Source organism: Prionailurus bengalensis, chromosome A2 (assembly GCF_016509475.1).
Source record: "Prionailurus bengalensis isolate Pbe53 chromosome A2, Fcat_Pben_1.1_paternal_pri, whole genome shotgun sequence".
Lineage (NCBI taxonomy): Eukaryota > Metazoa > Chordata > Mammalia > Carnivora > Felidae > Prionailurus > Prionailurus bengalensis.
In genome coordinates, this window is record NC_057348.1 from 76,749,068 (window position 1) to 76,769,512 (window position 20,445).

The 20,445-nt window shown below is 35.3% G+C and overlaps 1 protein-coding gene across 1 annotated transcript in view; it reads left to right on the forward strand.

The window, feature by feature from the left end:
- Positions 1 to 20,445, forward strand: part of COG5 (component of oligomeric golgi complex 5) — a 316,096-nt gene that overhangs the window by 213,958 nt on the left and 81,693 nt on the right. The window contains exon 11 of the mRNA XM_043588598.1: positions 6,427 to 6,508. Coding sequence (XP_043444533.1) covers positions 6,427 to 6,508 — 82 coding nt within the window. The remainder of the gene's footprint in view (positions 1 to 6,426; positions 6,509 to 20,445) is intronic.

The following is a 20,445-nucleotide window of genomic DNA, read 5'->3' on the forward strand; positions in this document are numbered from 1 at the left end:
GGCTTGAACCCACGAACCGTGAGATCATGACCTGAGCCCAAGTCAGACGTTTAACTGACTGAGCCACCCAGACTCCCCAATAAAATGATTTTTTATGTATCTTTATATTTTCCTATTTTTTGCAGGTAGTTATATTTTTAATATATTGTGGCTTTGACAATAAAATTGTTGATAATTCTTTGATAAATAAAATTAACATCTCTTTATGTTTTGGCAGAATTGTATATGTGTATATATGTACATCATATACATATACAGAAGTATATATACACATATATACAAATCTCTTTGTTGTAATATCCTATCCTCAAACCTACATTTTCATTATTATCTTCTACAATTTTCCCATCCTTCTGAATCCACCTCATCTTCTTTCATCTTTTTTAAGCACTTTTCTTGTCCTTTATTGTTCCAACAATTGCTAATGCTTTTTAGTATACATCTTTGGTAACTGACTCTAGTTTTTAGTATGACAAGTCCTAAGAATTAACTGATTGATTGATTGATTTTTTTTTCCCCCAACAGTCGTATAAGTGTTGTCCAGGGAAACAGAATCAATAAGAGATACACACACACACACACACACACACACACACACACACACACACTCACTCACTCACACTGACACACTCAAACACACACAGAAAGAGAAAGATTCATTATAAAGACATGACTAACACCATTTGGGAGGCTGGTAAGTCCTAACATCTCAGTCAGTAAGCTGAAGACCCAGGAGAACTGATGGTGTAGGTCCACTCTGAATCCAAAGGCTTAAGACTGAGGAGAGCCAATAGTATAGTTCTGGCCCAAAGGTCTGCAGGCTCAAGACCCAGGAAGAGCCACTCTTTCAGTTTGAGTCATAAAGCAGGAAAAAAGAAAAAAGAAAAAAAAAACCCTGATATTCCACCTTGAATAAAGACAGAAGGAATTCTGTCTTAGCCTTTTCTCATCTCCTCAGGCCTTCCAACTGTTTGGATGAGGCCCACCCACATTAGAGAGGGCATTCACTGAGTCTACGCATTCAACTGTTAAATTCATCCAGAAACACCCTGAAAGACAACCAGAATTATGTTGACCAAATACCTAGGGTACCCAGTAGCCAGTCAAGGTGACTCATAAAATTAACCACCACAACAATAGTAGATACTATTATGTGGCAGTCACTGGAGATACTAAAGAGACATATTAGTTATTTTGATTATGTGTTACAAATAGAGTTAGCAATATTTACAGGTATTCATATAATGCCTACTATGCCAGGGACTATTTTAAGCACTTCATCATAATTAACCCATTTAATCTTCATGATAAATGTATGAAATGGGTTTCCATTTTGTAGATGAGGATACTGACGTATAGAGAAATTAAGTAACTTATCCACAGTCACAGTCAGTGTTAGAGTCACGATTTTAACCTCATTATTCTGGCTCCAGAGTTCCTCTTCTTAATCACTACTCTGTTCCTTTACTCACATAGTGAAATCTCTTATGATGGGGAATATGGGATGCTATAGAAGTTTATAACAGAGTGTGTCAAACCTAGGGGAACCAAGAGATGAGATACCTAAACTGAACTCTGAAGAAGGTGCAGGTTTTAAAAGGTGATAACTAAGAGAGACTGAAAAAGAGCCTTCAAGAACCTGAAAGAATTTGAGTATGGTTGAATCTTTGACCTCAGTGGTGTGAAACAAGAAATAGGCTGAGAAAACCCAAGTCATAATGGCTTTGTAAGTCAAGTTAAGGGAGAGTAATACTTTTAATGTATCAAACAGACCTTAGATCAAATCTCAGTTCTGCTACTTTCTGTTTCATTGTAAGCAGGTCACCATATCTTTTTGAGCTTTTGTTTTCTCTCTGGAAAGGGACTAAGATAGCCTTCTTATGAGACTTTCAATAAATATTTCAATATCACTCTTTCAGTAAATATTTATTGTGTGTCTTTTATGTCTGGGTGACATTCTCAGTGCCGAAATTGCAATGGTAAAACAGACAAAAAGGCTGTGTCAAGGAGTTAGAATTTTCTTGTTTATTTTAAATTCTCTAAGGCCTTGAAAATGTTCTGCTCTTTCTAGAAATCGGTTTCAATAATTCTAAGATTACTTCCCTTAAAGGAATTTATGGTTAATTGTAGCAATGACAACATATCTGAAAGAAATACAAGAGAAGTCTAGGGGAGATAAAAGCAAGCAAAAATAATCCACAGAACAAATACAGAAAACAAAGGAAATACAAAGAAAGCATAAAATGAAATGATAAAAGCAAGAACAACCTATTAGGTAAACATACTTGGTTTATATTTTCTTACTAAAAAACAAAAATTATATTTAACAATAAAATACATGTTATTTATAAGAGCCACATCAAAAGCTAACAGCATAGAATAAAAACAAATTGAGAAACATTTCTCAAGTGAAAGCAATAGTGACAGTATTAACTTCAGGTAAAACAAAACAAACAGTGGAATACAGAATAAAAGGGTCACACAAATTTTCCATCACTAGTCTCTTCAACAAACCATGCGGAGAAAAACTGGATATCCATGTGCAAAAGAAAAAAAATGGGACCTTGACCTTTGACCATATACAAAAATTAATTCAAAATGAATTAAAGTCCTAAATGTAAAACCTAAATAAAACCCCTGAAATAAAACATAGGGGGGAAGCTTCGTAAAATTGGATTTGGCAGTGATTTTGTGCATAAGACACCCAAATCACAGGCAGCAAAAGCAAAAATAGACCAGTGGGACTATATCACACTTCAGAACTTGTGTGACAAAGGAAACAATCAACAGAGTGAAAATGCAACATCCAGAATAGGAGAAAATACTTGTAAGCCATATATCAGATAAGGGATTGATGTCCAGAATATATAAAGAATTCCCACAACTGCACAACAACAAAACTCTGTTTAAAAAATGTGTAAAGGACTTGAATAGACATTCTCCAAAGATTGCATACAGATAGCCAACAAGCATATAAAAAGATGTTCTGCATCACTGATCATCAGGAAATGCAAATCAAAATAATGAGATATCATATTGTACTCATTAGAAAACAGTATTAATGAGGATGTGGAGAAATTGGAACCCCTGTGCACCATTGATGGAAATGTAAAATGGTACAGCTGCTGAGAAAAATAGTACGGAAAGTTCCTCAGAAATTTAAAAATAGAATTACCATATGATCTAGCAATCTGACTTCTGAAAAATGTATATCCAGAAAAACTGAAAACAGGATCTTGAAGAGGTTATCTGCTCACCTGTGTTCATTGCAGCCTTATTCATAATAGCCAAGTGATAGAAGCAATCTTAGTGTCCATCCACGGATGAATAAAGAGAATCTCTGTCACATACACACACACACACACACACACACTCACACTCACACGAATATTATTCAGCCTTAAAAAAGAAGGAAGCCCTGTCACATGCTACAACATGGATAAAACTTGAGGACATTATGTAAATAAAACAATCATAAAAGACCCATGATTCCACTTAATATGAGGTATACTAAAGTAGTTCTATGCTTAGAAAATTAAAGTCGATTGTTGGTTGCTAGGGGCTGGGGGTAGAGAGGAAAGGGGAATTCAATCGGTATAGCATTTCAGTTTGGCAAGATGAAAAAGTTCTAGATGCAGTTATTACTGCTCTACACTTAAAAATAGTTAAGAGTAAATCTGTTTTTTACCACAATTTTATGTATTGTTTTCTATGAATTTTTAAAAAATGAGGACTGGATATTAAGTATTTTAACAAATTAAAGGGTATTAATTGCCTTGAATTCACTTAGCTAAATTATTCTGTAGATTTCCTTATTAGAGACATTGAGCTATTAATAGATTTCCTAATATTAAATGATGCATTGCAGACCTCAATCCACTTATTTAGATAATTCAAATAATTGTTTTAATAATCTATTGAAATCAACTTGCTTTCATATCTGAGAATTTCATATTTGTATTTAAAACAAATTTTTTTAATGTTTATTTGAGAGAGAGGCAGAGTATGAGTAAGGGAGAAGCAGAGAGAGAGGGAGACACAGAATCCAAAGGAGGCTCCTGGCTCTGAGCTGTCAGCACAGAGCCCAAAACGGGGCTCGAACTCATAAACTGTGAGATCATGACCTGAGCCCAAGTCGGATACTTAACTGACTGACCCACCCAGGCACCCCTTGTGTTTGTATTCTTAAGTAAGATTGACCTAAATTTTCTTTCCTGGGGGTACGTATATGTGTGTAGAAGTAGATCTATAATCATCAGATTTTCTTTAGAGGAAAAGCTTTCAGTTTTTCACCATTTTGCTATTCTGTCTGGGCTTTTCATATATGGCCTTTATTATGTTGAGGTAATTTTCTGTTCCTAGGTTTTTTAGTGATTTTTATCATGAAAGACTATTGAATTTTGTCACATGTTTTAGTGTGCATCAGTTGAGATGATCACATGCCTATGTCCTTCATTCTGTTTATGTCTTGTGTTATAAAAGTTTTTTTCATATAAAAACATTTACTTTAAAGTGCATAATATACAATACACATACTACATAATATACATATTACATAAAATCTTGGGAATATGAATATATTTTCTGATCATTATGTAAGAAATGAACAATTAGTTGATTTGCTTTTTTTATGATACACAGTACACAGTTGAATTCAAAGCAAATTCACATTAAAAAAGAAACCAATATTGAACACCGACATGTATGTAGGTACAAAAGTGAGAAATCAGTACTTTTCATTTGGTAACTTTTTTTAAGTTTATATCTTTGCAAACTGGAATTTTATTTGTTGCAAGTACAAAACTAAAATAGAATTAAAGAGTTTTCTCATTTTGTAGGACATATTTGAATATTAGGTATATTTTATGTTATTAGGGCTAACCATATGAATTGCATTTTTGTACTTCGGAATTAGAATATCGGCAACTTGATATACACCACACCTACAGAAATACCTTAAAAGTACTTGGCGCGGGGCGCCTGGGTGGCGCAGTCGGTTAAGCATCCGACATCAGCCAGGTCACGATCTCGCGGTCCGTGAGTTCGAGCCCCGCGTCAGGCTCTGGGCTGATGGCTCAGAACCTGGAGCCTGTTTCCGATTCTGTGTCTCCCTCTCTCTCTGCCCCTCCCCCGTTCATGCTCTGTCTCTCTCTGTCCCAAAAATAAATAAACGTTGAAAAAAAAATTAAAAAAAAAAAAGTACTTGGCAAAATTTCTAGAAGTGTGATCTGTTTTAAGAGTATTAAAGTACTTTGTCTCATTTTAACAAATTATACTTGGGGCGCCTGGGTGGCGCAGTCGGTTAAGCGTCCGACTTCAGCCAGGTCACGGTCTCGCTGTCCGTGAGTTCGAGCCCCGCGTCGGGCTCTGGGCTGATGGCTCAGAGCCTGGAGCCTGTTTCCGATTCTGTGTCTCCCTCTCTCTCTGCCCCTCCCCCGTTCATGCTCTGTCTCTCTCTGTCCCAAAAAAATAAATAAACGTTGAAAAAAAAAATTAAAAAAAAAACAAATTATACTTGAACTAATGTTTCTCTTTTTAGTAATTACTTTCTAAAACATTTATTCAAAGTTGAGTGAAGTATTGTGCTGAGTAGTAGTAATTCCTGTGACTTAAAAAAACTTTTTTAACTATCTATCTATACTTTAGGCAGTACTCTCTTGTAATTGGTGAATCCTTTTCTGGGGGTGGGGGAGGGAGTCACTCCTGGTCTAAGCTTGCTTTCTTCATCATTTTGTTATGGTCACACAGTTATCTTCTACATCTATAAGGAAGATGGTAATATAATTGTAATAATAAATAACTAAATTCATTGTGGGCTTATTATATGTCAGGGACTGTCCCAACACTTTACTTTTATAAACTTTTTTAACCCTTATTATAATAATACTGCAATGAAATGTAGGTACTGTTGTCATCACCGTTTGGCAGCAGATAGAAGGAGGCTCAGAATGATGAAACTTGACTAGGCTCATATAGCCAGTAAGTAGCAGAGAAGGATGATGGCTCACTACTTGAACATGAGACATGATTTGAGTCAGATATATGTTCCTGTTTAGTTACCTACTAATGCCATTATTTGATAGTTAGATGGTTTAGAAAATTCCACTTAAATACATTTGGAATAAAAAATACATTTGGAATAAATGTTTAATGTCATATCTTCTTATCCATTACAATATTTTTTAAGTTTATTTATTTTGAGAGACAGAGAGAGCAGAGGAGGGGCAGAGAGAGAGGGAGAGAGAGAATCCCAGGCAGGCTCCATGCTGTCAGCACAGAGCCCCATGTGGGGCTTGAACTCATGGACCGTGAGATCATGACCTGAGTGAAACCAAGAGTCAAATGCTTAACTGACTGAACCACCCAGGCCCCGCTCCATTACAATTTTTAATAATTAATGAATACATCCCTTTTTTTGGGTCACAGGATGGACAATCTGAAATTTTGTACACTTTTTGGAATTCAGTTACTCAAGCACTTTCTTCTCAGTTTCGCGTGGCAACAGATTGTAAGTATGCTATTTATTGTACAATTTCATTTCAGCATTTTCCACTTCAAAATTTAATGTCTAGAAGTTTTGCTTTATTGGTTTATAAAACACATGTTTGTAAAACTCATTGACTAATTGTCATTTCTTATGCTAGCCATATATTCAGATTTATAAGCAATAAGTTAATTTCTTAATATTTTTATAATTAGTATGTGGATTAAAATTCTCCAGAAGAATGAGTGAATTCTCCATAATTCAAACAAAGAGGAACTCTGAAGTTCCTGTATAAAGGGTATAAAGCAGTTAATGTTGAAGAATTTATTTGATGCTTATAGAATTATTTTCTAACTAAAAGATACCAAAATGCTAAGACTTCATAGTTATTTTATTATTAAAAATGAGGATTTGATGAGTGAACAGATGAAATACCTTCATCATGAATTTAAAGTTGGTTATTCAAACATGATCCCCAAAATTTGTTTATTATTTATTTATTTATATTTTTTGATCATGAAATAATGGCACTGCCTAATCACTGAATGTAAAAAGGGTTTTGGAGTTTCTGTGTAAATTTTTATTTACAAATGTTATGAAAGTACCTAGTAGATGTTAACATTGTTTAGTCACCGGCAAGCCAGAGTTGAATAAACCACGCTACTTTGCTTCTCTACTTCTGTTTCTGAGGAACTATGCGGCAAGGCAGTCACCACAGGGGAGGTCTTCATTCGTGTGTGCCCAAATAGAACTTACGCAAAGCGTGTATTTAGGACTGATTGACTCCATTTACTTTTACAAATTACACTATTCAGAGAATGCTGTGTGTCTCCCTGTGTTAGGTATCTATTTTGGTCAACTTTTTTGAGATATAACTTATATACAGTAAAAGTCACCAATTGTAAGAAAATTCTATGCATTTTGACAGTCGTTTCTATCCTTTTACCCACCATGACAATTAAGATACGAAACACTTCCATCACCCCCCAAGTTTCCCTCATGTACTTTTGTAATCACCTAACTCCCACCTCTTGGCTCCTGGCAACTGATGATCAGCTGTCTGTCAGTAAAAGCTTTTCCTAGACTTTTGTAAAACTAGTATCATATAGGTTATGTTCTTTCATATCAGCATAGTTATTGTAAGATTCATCCATGTTGTTGCACATATCAATAGTCCCTTTTATTGCTAATTAATATTACAGTATATATATTATAGAACTATTTGTTTATCCATTCCCCAATTGGGAGACAACTAGATTGTTGCAGTTTGGAGTTATTATGAATAAAGCTACTGCTATTGTTCACGTAGAAGGTTTTTGTAGACCTATGTCTTCATTTTGGGTAAATATACGAGTGTAATTGCCTGATCATTTTATAAGTATATGTTTTATAAGTATATATTTATAAGTATATGTTTAACTTTGTAAGTATAAGTAAATGACTGCTAAGCTGTTTTCCAGTATGGATGTACCATTTTACATTCCCATCAACAATGTTTGGTAATTCCAGTTGCTCTATATCCTTATCAATCCATGATATTATCAGTCATTTTTTATATTGGTCATCCTTGTGAATGCATAGTGGATTTTCATTGTGGTTTTAACTTCCACTAGCTTAAAGACTTAATGATGACCATATTTTCACATGCTCATTAGGTATCTGTATAGCTTCTTTGCTCACGTGTTTGTCAAAATTATTGGCTTTTAAAAAAATTGTTGGATTTTTATTTTTTAATTATTGCTTATTCTCTTATTAAGTGTTAAGAGATCTTTATATATTCTAGATTCAAAGTCCTTTCTCAGATGTATGTTTTGCAAATATATTTCCTTTGTGATTTGCCTTTTCATTTTCTTAACAGTGTCTTCCACATGATAAAAGTTAATTTTGATAAAGTCCAAGTTATCCATTTTTCTTTTATAATTTCTGGGGTTTTTGTTTTGTTTTGTTTTATTTCTTGACTTAAGAAATCTTTGTCTAACCCAAGACCAGAAGTACTTGCCCCTGTATTTTTGTCTGGAAGGTTTACTAAGTTCTTTTGAAGTTAATTTTTTGCATATGGTATGAGATAAGGTAAAGGGTATTTCTTTGAATATAGATCGGGAAGATCATATTCTGCCTACTGACTGACCTGGCACTCTTGCAGAAAAATCACGTGGTTATATATGTGTAAGACTATTTCTGGAGTCTGGTTTTTCCTTTTTTTTTTTTTTTTTGGTATATCTGTGTTTGTAATCACTAATGTGTAATTTTTTCTATTTTATCTAATTTATCAAAGTAATTTTTGTTACTCTAGGCCCTTTGCATTTTTATATGTATTTCAGAATCAAGCTGTTGTTCCTCTAAAAATGTTTCCTGAGATTTTGAGTAGGATTACATAATGAATCTACAGATCATTTTGTGATGAATTCATGTCTTTTGATCCATGAGTGTGATATATCTTCCCATTGATCTAGGTCTTTTATATTTTCTCTTTATCAATGCTATATAGTTTTTAGTGTGCTTGTCTAGCACATCTTTTCTTAAACGTATTACTATTTCATACATTTTGATGCTATTGTAAATTGTGTTTTTAAAAGCTTACTTTCAACTGTTCGTTATTAGAATATAGAAATACAATTTGATAAAAATAAGTGTAAGTATTTGGGTGTGTTTAATATTGATCCTTAGTTTTCTTAATGTCTTTTTCTAGTGTGGGTATCAGGGTAATGCTAACCTCAGAGAATAAGTTAAGAAGTATTTCATCCTCTTCAGTTTTCTCAAGCAGTTTATGTAAAATTGGCATTATTTCTTCTTTAAATGTTTGGTAGAATTTACCAAGGAAGTCATCTGGGTCTGGAATTTTCTTTGTAGGAAGGTTTTAAGTACAAATTCAACTTCTTTCTTAGATAAGGGATTATTCCATTTATTTCTTCTTGGGTAAGCTTTGGTAGTTTATGTCTTTTCAGAGAATTTTTCCAGTTCATTGAAGTTTTCTAATTTATTGGCATAAAGTTGCATATAATGCTTCTTTATTAGCCTTTGAATGTATGTGCAGTGTGATGTGATGTTCAGTACCTCATCCCTGATACCATTAGTTTCTTCTTTTTTTCCTAATAATTACATCTAGAGGTTTATTGATTTTATTTATCTTCTCAGAAACCAACATTCAGTTTCATTGATTTTTCTGTTTTCTATTTTCACTCACTGATTTCTGCTCTTGTTTTTACTATTTATATTTGCTTTGCTTTGCTTTGGATTTGATTTTCTCATTTTCTTGTTTACTAAGGTTAAGTTTAGATTATTGATTCAAACCTTCCTTTTCTAATTTGAGTGTTTATGCTGCATATTTCTCCATAAGCAGTATTTTAGCTGCCTGCCACCTTATTATCTTTCCAAACACAGAAAAGTTAAGAGTAGTGAAGAAGCATCTATATATCTATACCTTTGATTCAGTAATTGTTAACAGTTTACCCACTAAATGAGCATTTTGAGGCTGACATGTTTGTTTGAATTTTAAAATTTATGAATTATTTTAGGAGGTGGTTTTTTCAAATAATCAGATGTATTATTATCTAAATGTAGCCTTTCAATAGTTTCTCATACCATGTATGAAAGTAGTGGGTTTTTATGAAAACAATTATCACCATGAAGTTTTCTTTAATGTTTAACTTTTTACATTATAAGCTGCTTATGTTTAATGGAATACTTTTACTAATATAGCAGTAAGAAGATGCAAAGTTGTAAATATACCTACAAAATAGGTAAGCATAATTACAAAATTCATGAAAACCTCAGTTTTTAGGTAAAATCAAAGAAAAAATGTAAAAAGCTGTTGCAAGGTATGTTTTTTGGCATTTATTAAAAGTGTACTTAGTCAACTAAAAATGTTTTGAAGTCTTAGAGTTGTTATAGTTAGTATTTTATTTCTGTAGTGCATAAATTCAGTTTCTATTTTGAATATTTCTTCTCTCAGTGACTGGAATTTATCAAAGAAAATAGCCTTTAGCATACTTGACAGATTTCAAACCTTCAACCAATTGCACCTTCCAATATTGTTTATTATTGGTTGATTTAGCGTATTTTTGGTAGAAATGGTATAAAGTAAACTTTATTCCAATAAATCACATTAGATATTAAGAGTAGAGGTTGAGCTACAAAGGAAATGTTCTTATCTGTTAATTCATCCATCTCTTTTGCTTCTGGATCTGATTGAATTTTCTTGTGGATAGTTTTTTCCTACTTTTCTGCATATTACGTAGTATTTGATTGGGTTCCAGATACGAATTTTACATTGTTTGGTACTGGATACTTTGTCTTCCTTAAATATTCTTGTTCTTAGATACCGTCAAGTTACTTAGAAACAATTTGGTTTTTTTGAATCTTGCTTTTAAGATTTATTAGAAAAACCTGAGCAGTGTTTAATCTAGACCTAATTATTTTCCACTACTGAGGTAATACTTTTCTTAGTACTCTACCTAGTACTCTGAATTACAAGGTTTTCCAGACTGGCTGTCAAGAACAAGCATTCTTCCCAGTCTTGTGTGAGTAACAGGTATATTCTTTCTAATCCTGCATGGTTTCTTCCCCCCAGACTCTGGAACTTTTCTCACACACATATGCTGAGTAGTGTTTTGCTGAGTACTCAGCATGGACCATTTGCAGATCTCTGTAGTTAATCTTTTTGTGCACCTGTCTTCTCTCTGGTATTCTGTCCCATGAATTCTAGTTGCTTTAGTTTTCCTGGTCTTGGGGAAGGCAGGGGTAGAGGAGTGTCTTTCCCTTTCTGGTGCCATAGTCTAGAAGCCCCTGGTAGGAAATAAGCTATTGTTGCCAAAGTGATAGGTTCTTTCCCTACTCAGTACCTTTTGCCAAATAGCCAAATAACAAAACAGTATTTGATGGCAAGCACATAATTTATTCAGTGGCCAGAGAATGGAGAAGGGGGGCTCATGCTCTAAAGGCACCTTTTCCCCAGTTTGGTCTCAAGGTCAGGGTTTTATGGAGTTAGGGTAATTAAGGGGCTGGTAAAGTTGACAGAGGGGTTTTTCCTGGGAAGGGAGAGGAGCCTTCGGAATCAAGAGTACCACCTCTTTTCTTCCCCTAACTGGACACAGTCGGATCTGTGATGGGCTGTTAGGTGTGTTTTTGTTATTACAGTTCTATGATGATGATCCCGAGATCATCTGGAGGGTTAGCTAGCACATCAGACCAGTTGAAAACTGGCCTTGACAAGGGAATTAAAAGCAAAAATGAACTATTGGGACCTCATGAACATAAAAAGCTTCTGCACTGCAAAGGAAACAATCAACAAAACTAAAAGGCAACCAGTGGAATGGGAAAAGATGTTTGCAAATGACATATCAGACAAAGGGCTAGTATCCAAAATCTATACAGAGCTCACCAAACTCCACACCCAAAAAACAAATAATCCAGTGAAGAAATGGGCAGAACACATGAATAGACACTTCTCTAAAGAAGACATCCAGATGGCCAACAGGCACATGAAAAGATGCTCAACATCGCTCCTCATCAGGGAAATACAAATCAAAGCCACACTCAGACATCACCTCACGCCAGTCAGAGTGGCCAAAATGAACACATCAGGAGACTAGAGATGCTGGCGAGGATGGAGAAACGGGAACCCTCTTGCACTGTTGGTGGGAATGCAAACTGGTGCAGCCGCTCTTGAAAACAGTGTGGAAGTTCCTCAAAAAATTAAAAATAGACCTACCCTATGACCCAGCAGTAGCACTGCTAGGAATTTACCCAAGGGATACAGGAGTACTGATGCATAGGGGCACTTGTACCCCAATGTTTATAGCAGCACTCTCAACAATAGCCAAATTGTGGAAAAAGCCTAAATATCCATCAACCGATGAATGGATAAAGAAATTGTGGTTTATATACACAATGGAGTACTACGTGGCAATGAGAAAGAATGACATATGGCCCTTTGTAGCAATGTGGATGGAACTGGAGAGTGTTATGCTAAGTGAAATAAGCCATACAGAGAAAGACAGATATCATATGGTTTCACTCTTATGTGGATCCTGAGAAACTTAACAGAAACCCATGGGGGAGGGGAAGAAAAAAAAAAGGTTAGAGTGGGAGAGAGCCAAAGCATGAGAGACTCTTAAAAACTGAGAACAGAGGGTTGATGGGGGGTGGGAGGGAGGGGAGGGTGGGTGATAGGTATTGAAGAGGGCATCTTTTGGGATGAGCACTGGGTGTTGTATGGAAACTAATTTGACAAAAATGTCATATAATAAAAAAAAAATCAATTAAAAAAAAAAGAAAACAAGCCCCTCAAGGGCTTGTTTGGAGCTTGTGGCTTCTGGCATTTGGCCTTAGCTTCTGGTGGCAAGCAGCACCTGTGAGCAGGGCTAGAAAACTGAGTTACTGTGACTTGTTAGCGAGTGCCCAGTAATGGGGATGACCGGGATGGTCATAGAGTTCACCTCTTTTATTTCCTGTCTCTCAAGGATTGCTGTATTTTATTGCATGATGTCTTTTAACGCATGGTGTTTTAAAAACCACTATTTCATATATTTTGTCTGTTGTTTTCTTGGTGGTTTCAGACAGGAAGTTAATTCTGGTCACGGTTACTCTACCTTGACCAGAAATAGAAGTACCTCATCTAGTTCTGAGAGCAGTGATTAAAAGTAGATTTCAAAATATTATATGTTATGTGTGTGTTTAATGGTTCTGTCATTTACTTCTCTTTGGTCATCTGCTTTCTCATTGCCCTTAACTAAGCATTACAAGCCCCTGGTGTTCTTTTTTTTTTTTTTTTCCTCTTTTATTTTTTATTATTTTTTTTTTTAATTTTTTTTTCAACGTTTATTTATTTTTGGGACAGAGAGAGACAGAGCATGAACGGGGGAGGGGCAGAGAGAGAGGGAGACACAGAATCGGAAACAGGCTCCAGGCTCTGAGCCATCAGCCCAGAGCCTGACGCGGGGCTCGAACTCACGGACCGCGAGATCGTGACCTGGCTGAAGTCGGACGCTTAACCGACTGCGCCACCCAGGCGCCCCCCTCTTTTATTTTTTAAAATAAGCCCCTGGTGTTCTTTACGTGCTCTCCTTTTTCCCATGCTGCTCCCTCTCAGTGACTGGCCTTGTCTCCTGGGTCATCAAAACATCTCATGTCATTAGGAAACTCTTTTAATATCCTGTACCTTCTCTCCAAAGAAAAACCTTATTTTCTCCTTGAGGGTCTCTGAGTGTGAGGAAACTGTCCTGTTTACTGATGGCCACCTGCCTGCTCCGTTTACCCTTTCCTCTCAGCAACACCATTCATAGGTGTCTTGGTTCTGTCTTCCATTTCTCCCCTTCTTTTGACTTCTACCCCTCAGATGGGAAACCTATCTAAGTTGCTCTAATTTAGTATAAATGAAAACAAAAGTAGAGAGTTCCTCTTTAGTTACTATTTCATTTCTCCTCTTTTTTATTCAGACTTCTCAAAAGAGTAGTTTGCATTGTTTTCTCTTCATTTTCATACCGTTGACTTCTCAACTAGGTGTACTATGGCTGTCCTCCACCATCCTATTGAAATTGTTCTCATTAAAGTAAGCAGTGATCTACCCCCTTAATTACCAAATCCAGGAGACGTGTTTTCAGTTCTTACATTATGGGACCTATTTAGCTTGTGCAGTCGAAGGAGCTACTGAAAGGAAGTATAATATTTTCAGGCAGAAAAGTCCATTAATACTTCACATTCAGAATAGTTTGTTACTTCTGATAGCATTATTCCTTTAATAACTTCCTTTGGAAGAACTCAAAAGTTGTTTGTAAAGCACCTTCCATTTATATCGCACATACAGTCCCTAAAGTGCACTGTAGTACTTCTTAACATTACAGACAGGCAGTATTAAGGAATGCAACCATCTGCAGAGTTGAAGCTTATACACAATGTAACAGATTGTCTAAGTAAGTAATATTTTGGCAGAAAATATCTAAAGGGAAATTTTCCTAGTTAGCAACATGTTCTTTCTGATTTATAAATGTTGTTCATGCTTAGTAAGAAGAAGTTATAGGTATAATAAAATATAATCCAAGACAGTGAATTTACTTTATTAAAAAGGAAAGGGGCTTGAACTTGTCACCTTGAAAATTCAAAATAGCTTCTGTAGGAAATCTGCTTTAATTATCTATGGGTGAAGGTTATTTCCAAAATAACTTCTAAACTTTATGTCTCTTACTTTTCCGTTGTAGTTTCTAGGTAATAGTTGTTCACCAACCTGTTGGGTTATGATATATATGTTTTTTTTAAGTCTCAGTAGAAACAAGCAAAATAAACATTACCATTTTAAACTCTTTGAAATTAAAACATAATTCTTTGTTATCTGATGATTTTCCCAGAATGTCTCATTTCCCTTTGCTTTATTTTTCTTCATAGTTCTTATCCCTTGCTAATATACACATACTATTTATTTATCATGTCTGGATCTTCTTCCCCCCATTAGAATGTAATCTCCATAAGACGCAAAATACTGTTTTGATCATGGCAGTATTTTCAATGGCCAAAAAAGTACCTGGCACACAGTAGGACATCAGTAAATCCTTGTTGACTGGAAGGAAGACAGGAAAAGAGGAAGGAATCAAGGAAGAATAAATGCCAGTGTCCTCTTTAAAAAGCTTAAGAACGTAACAAAAACTATTTTTTGAAATATGTTTGAAATATTCTGGGAAGTGACTTTTTAAAAACATTTAAACCCTTTGTGCAGTATTATTCCCTCAAAACTCTTAAGCAACTCCGGGAGATGATTCATACAATTAAGGGAGCTACATGGTATATATCTGTAGTGCTTTGGAAAACAAAGTGTGAGTAAGAGTAACACTGAGGAGATACCTATATTTTAAGATTTAGAAGCTTGACTACTTGAAATGTATGCTAAAATTCATTTTCTTCACCTTTTTAAAAATACAGTGATAAATCAGGAATCTAGGTGTCCTGAGAAATAGGGAGATAAGCAACCTGTATGAATTATGAGTACTTTTCTTTATTGTAGATTTTTTAAATGTTAGAATGATGTGAATATTAAATGAGATCTTTATTGTGATAGATTTCTTAAAAGTTAATGTATAACTTTATAGACACACACACACACTGAGGAGATACATCTCACACCCTCATGTAAAGTACCTTGTAGAATAAAAAAAAATTTTTTTAATGTTTATTTATTTTTGAGAGAGAGAGTATGAGTGGGAGAGGGGCAGAAAGAAAGAGAGAGAGAGAGATACACAGAATCAGAAGCAGGATCCAGTCTCTGAGCTGTCAGTACAGAGCCCGACACAGGGCTTGAACCCATGAAATGTGAGATGACGACCTGAGCCGAAGTTGGACATATATCCAACTGAGCCACCCAGGTGCCCCAGTACCTTGTAAAATTTTGAGCCCTATGACTGAAGCATGCTTTCACTGTAGAGTTCTAATGAGCTAATACAAGGGACCATCCTAAACACCCTGTGTTTAGTACATAAAGACGAAAACTTGGAGTTTGCCCCAAAAGAGGAATAGTTCGTTGTTGAGAGTTTGAGAGGAGGAAATTCTAAAAGTTTATATAACCTGGAGGGAGGTGAATCTTAGCCATCAAATAAGTTTTTGGAGACTTCCTTTGTAAGGACAAGTTTGATCATGTAATTCTCTAATAAAAATCTTTTATTGGTATGTATATATCAAATCATTATATTGTATACCTTGAGCTAACACAATGTTGTAAGTCAGTTACATCTCAAACTGAAAAAAAATAAATTTAAGAAGATTAAAAAATTTTCATTGGTTCCCGTTATTTTTTTAAAAAATCGTTTATCGTATAACACTCATAAAGAAAAAGTGTATCATAATTGTACACCTAAATGAATTTTTCATATCTTAATATAGCTATGTAACCAAGAATAGCATCCAGATCAAGAAACAGGGTATTACCTAAACCAGAAGGTCCCCTCAACGTCTCCTAGTTTCTGCCTGCCCTTCTCCTAACAGTATTCATTTCTAATGACATAGATTTTTAAAAAATTATTATTTTATACAGATAAAATTAGCTGGTTTGTATTCTAGTGTTTGCTGTCTGATGTCTCTTGCTCAGCATGTTGCTAAGGTCCTCTATCTTGTTGCATGCACCTGTAGGTTGTTCTCAATGTCGTCAAATGTTCCATTCTGTGAATATATTATAAAATATTTATCCACCATATTATTGGTGGGCATTTGGGTGGTTTCCCATTTTTGAGCTATTTTAAGTAATGCTACTATTACAATGCTGTCCTTTTTTTTATTGGGAATAAACCTGGGAACGGAAAATAGGTGGAGTAGACAGAATAACAGGCCTCATAGAGATTTGCATGTTTTATCTTACATGGCAAAAGAGATTTTGCAGATGTGATTTAAGAATCTTGAGTTGGAAAGACTGTCCTGGATCATCCAGGTGGGCCCACAATATTCACAGAGGCTCAAAAGGGTAAGGGCGGGGGGCAGGGGGTGGAGGCGGGCAGGAGAGTCAGAGGAGGAGGTGTGATCATTGAAACAGAAGTCAAAGTGACAAAACTGGGTACCTCAGGCCAAGCAGTACAGGCAGGTGGGAAAGTCCGGGAAAAACAACTTTAGAACAGTCAGAAGGAACATAGTCAGAAGGAACAGTCAGAAGGTGCTAGAGAACTTGATTTTGGCTTAGACCAAATTTGTACTTCTGACCTCCAGGTCTGCAGGATAATACATTTATGTTGTTTTAAAACCCCAAATTTGTGTTAATATGTTACAACAGCTATGGAAACGAATACGGGACATAATAGAATTTACACATGGTCAGCTTTAAGAGTTACTGCCAAAGAGTTTGCAAATGTTGTACCAAGTTAACCTCTCACTGGCAACACTTCCGTGCTTCTGCTTTTCCCCATATCCTTGACATTTGAATTGTCTGGTTTTTTTTTTCCCCTTTAACCATTCTGGTGGACATTTAGTTAAATAATGTTGCAGTTTTAGTTTTATTTCTTTAGTGATAAATGATATTCATTTTTTCCATGTATTTATATGCTATGTAGATATGCTCTTTTGCAAAGCTCCTATTCATTTCTATAGAATTCTTTCATACTGATTCACAAGATTTTATTTACATATTCTGAATTATTTTTATTAGTTTCTTTTCTCCCCCTTTGGCAGTCTAGTTGCACATATGTAGGCTAATCATTTCAATTCATTCTAGGACTGGGTTGGATTGGGGTAATTGCAGTTTTAATAATACTCAGTCTGTCCCTAATTCTTCCTTTTTCTTGAGCTTGCTTCTCCCAGGCTTTTAATTGAGAGGTTAGAGGCTCTTTGTCTCCTCAGCCCTGAAATATTGAGTCTGATCTAGCACTGCCATTTGGATGTTTCCAGACAAATCTCTGAGCTTTCACCTCATGAAACTTCAGAATCTGGTGAATGTCTTCCTGGGAAGGAAGAACTACCTCTGTGGCATGTTCTCTCCCCTCAGCTGGTCTTGGTTTCCTACGGTATGTTTCCACAAATATGAAGGATATTCTACCCCTACTCTCTGAAGTTTTAGACCTAGTTCCTCAGCTCCCCTTGCAACTCCATAACTCAGTAAATTTTCTGTGGGACACTAGGATTGAGGGTCCTTAAGTTTCAAAATTTTTACTCCAGTCCCATGAACCACTAAAAATTCTGCTAGTTTGTTCTCCAGCAGAGCTTCTCTGCTTGGGCCAGGCTTGAGTTTATTAAAATATATATGGCGTCTTTAATGGAACCTTGGTCTGCCTCCACTCTTCTTTCCCCTTCACTCCCAGGGTACATTCCCAACATGACTTTTCTGGCCCCTTCTTAGCTCTTCACTCATTTTTTTTTTCCTTTCTAATATTTTATCTCTGTACTGGAGCTTTAATTTGTGAAGGAATCACCCTCTTTCTTCTCAGTATTTACAAATACCTGAAACACATGTCTATATCCTTCCCTTCACCTGGATAACTCACATTCATCGTTCCAATCTCAGTTTAGAGGTGAAGTGTTCCTTGATGTCTCCCTCCCCATACACTTGTTCAGATATGAGTATGACACCCTCTGTCTGCTTCTGTAAAGCACTTTTTAGGTCCCCTTTAGTACTTATCTCGCTGTATTATAATGGCTCACCTCCTTGTTTGTCAGTATCTTCCACCAGGCTCTAGAAAAAGCTTATCTGTGTACCTTTGTTCCATATTACATTCCTGTCACAGAGCACAGTGCTCATTACATAATTGGCATTCTGTTGAAATGGATGCCCAAAGTGTTAAATTAATATTTAAATGCATTGAGAGATAGGAGGAAATGTGAAGACAAAAACTAAAAATAAAAGTACCTTTTATTAAAAAAAACAGTAAGTGCTTAAAAGTTAAATGAGATCCAAATATCAAGTACTTTTAGAAAACAAACAACAATATGTATGTATGAGAAACAGGGACCGGAGAGGATGACATAAAAAAATGTTGGGATGATTATCATAGAATATCAAATTAACTTTTACTTTTTTCCTTATACCTTATATATTTGGTCCTTTGCAACGAGCGTGTCATCAGTTATAAAATAGGAAGCAGTTTTCATTGAGGTAAGAGGAGGAAAAAAACATGAGACTAAGATATTTAATTAAATCCTCCATAAGGATTTGTTGGTTGGATAAATGTGACCCACTAGTTACCGAAATGAATCAAGTGCTCAGAATTGAAGGGTAGAATGAGATAAAAGGAGCTCAGAGAAAAAAAATCCCCAGTTTACCTCACATATCTAGGTAAATTCCAAATGGATCAAAGAATTAAATATAAAATGTGAAATCACTCAAGGGATGGAAGAAAACATAAGTGAGTAAGCTAGGAATAGGGAAAGCTTCTAACTGATTGAACATTCAGAAGCAATTATGAAATGATTGAAAGTTTGATTATATTAAAGTTTTTACATGACGGAAAAAACCTTACACAAAATAAAAAGACAGATGACAAACTTAAGAAACATTTTATAACTTACAAAAAGAAAATATAATAATATAAAATAATATATGTATAATATATAGTAATATAAAAAGCTGCTAAAATGAGAAGTCAGAGGCCAACAACCCTCAAGGAAAAAAAAAACGTAGATACCTCTTATTTGGAAAAGATGCTCAGTGTCCCCCATGAATTGAGAAATGCAAAGTGAAAGTACATAGAGATGCCATTTCTCATCTGTCAAGTTAGCAAAAAGTCAAAAAAGTTTAAAACCACATTCTGTTGACAAGACTGTGGGGCAACAGTCACTCCTCACACAGTGTGACTTCAAATACAAACCTTATGGAGGAGAGTTCATGAGTGGCTAACAGATAAACCTTTGCTTTTTTACCCCGCAGTTCTACTTCTGAGGACCTATTCCATAGATGCACTAGCAGAACTATGAAAAGATGTTCACAAGACTGTTCATTGAATCATTATTTGGAATAGAAAAAAACTGGAATAGCCCAAATGTTCCTCACAAGGGGATTAAACAAAGTGTGGTGCATCCATAGATTGGAATGCCATGTAGCTTTTGAAAAAGGAAGAGGAAGAGGCAAAAAAAAAAAAAAAAAAGACTGAAGAATATCTCCAAGATACATTAAGTTAAAAAAAGTGAAAAGATACATGTGCAGTGTGCTATTGTTTACCTAAGAAAGGGAGTGGTGTAAATATACCGTTTTGCTTATTTTTTAAGAAATGGAAGGATAAGTCATAAAATCCAGAAAAATGATTACCAGTAGTAGGGGAGGGGATGTGTGAAGAATGCATTGGAGAGACCAAGGATAAAAGCTAGACTTCTTTGAATATACTTGGTTGTGTAGATTTAACTTTGAAGTCATATGAATATTTTATATAGTTCTAAAATGGAATGAAAGTGAAAGGAGAAATTACTAAAAATCAAAAGTAAAATGGAAAATCTTAATGCAAATGTTTGTCCAGGACATGGAGAGGCACTCTTTCATTTGACTTTTTACTTTACTCTTTTGACAGCTT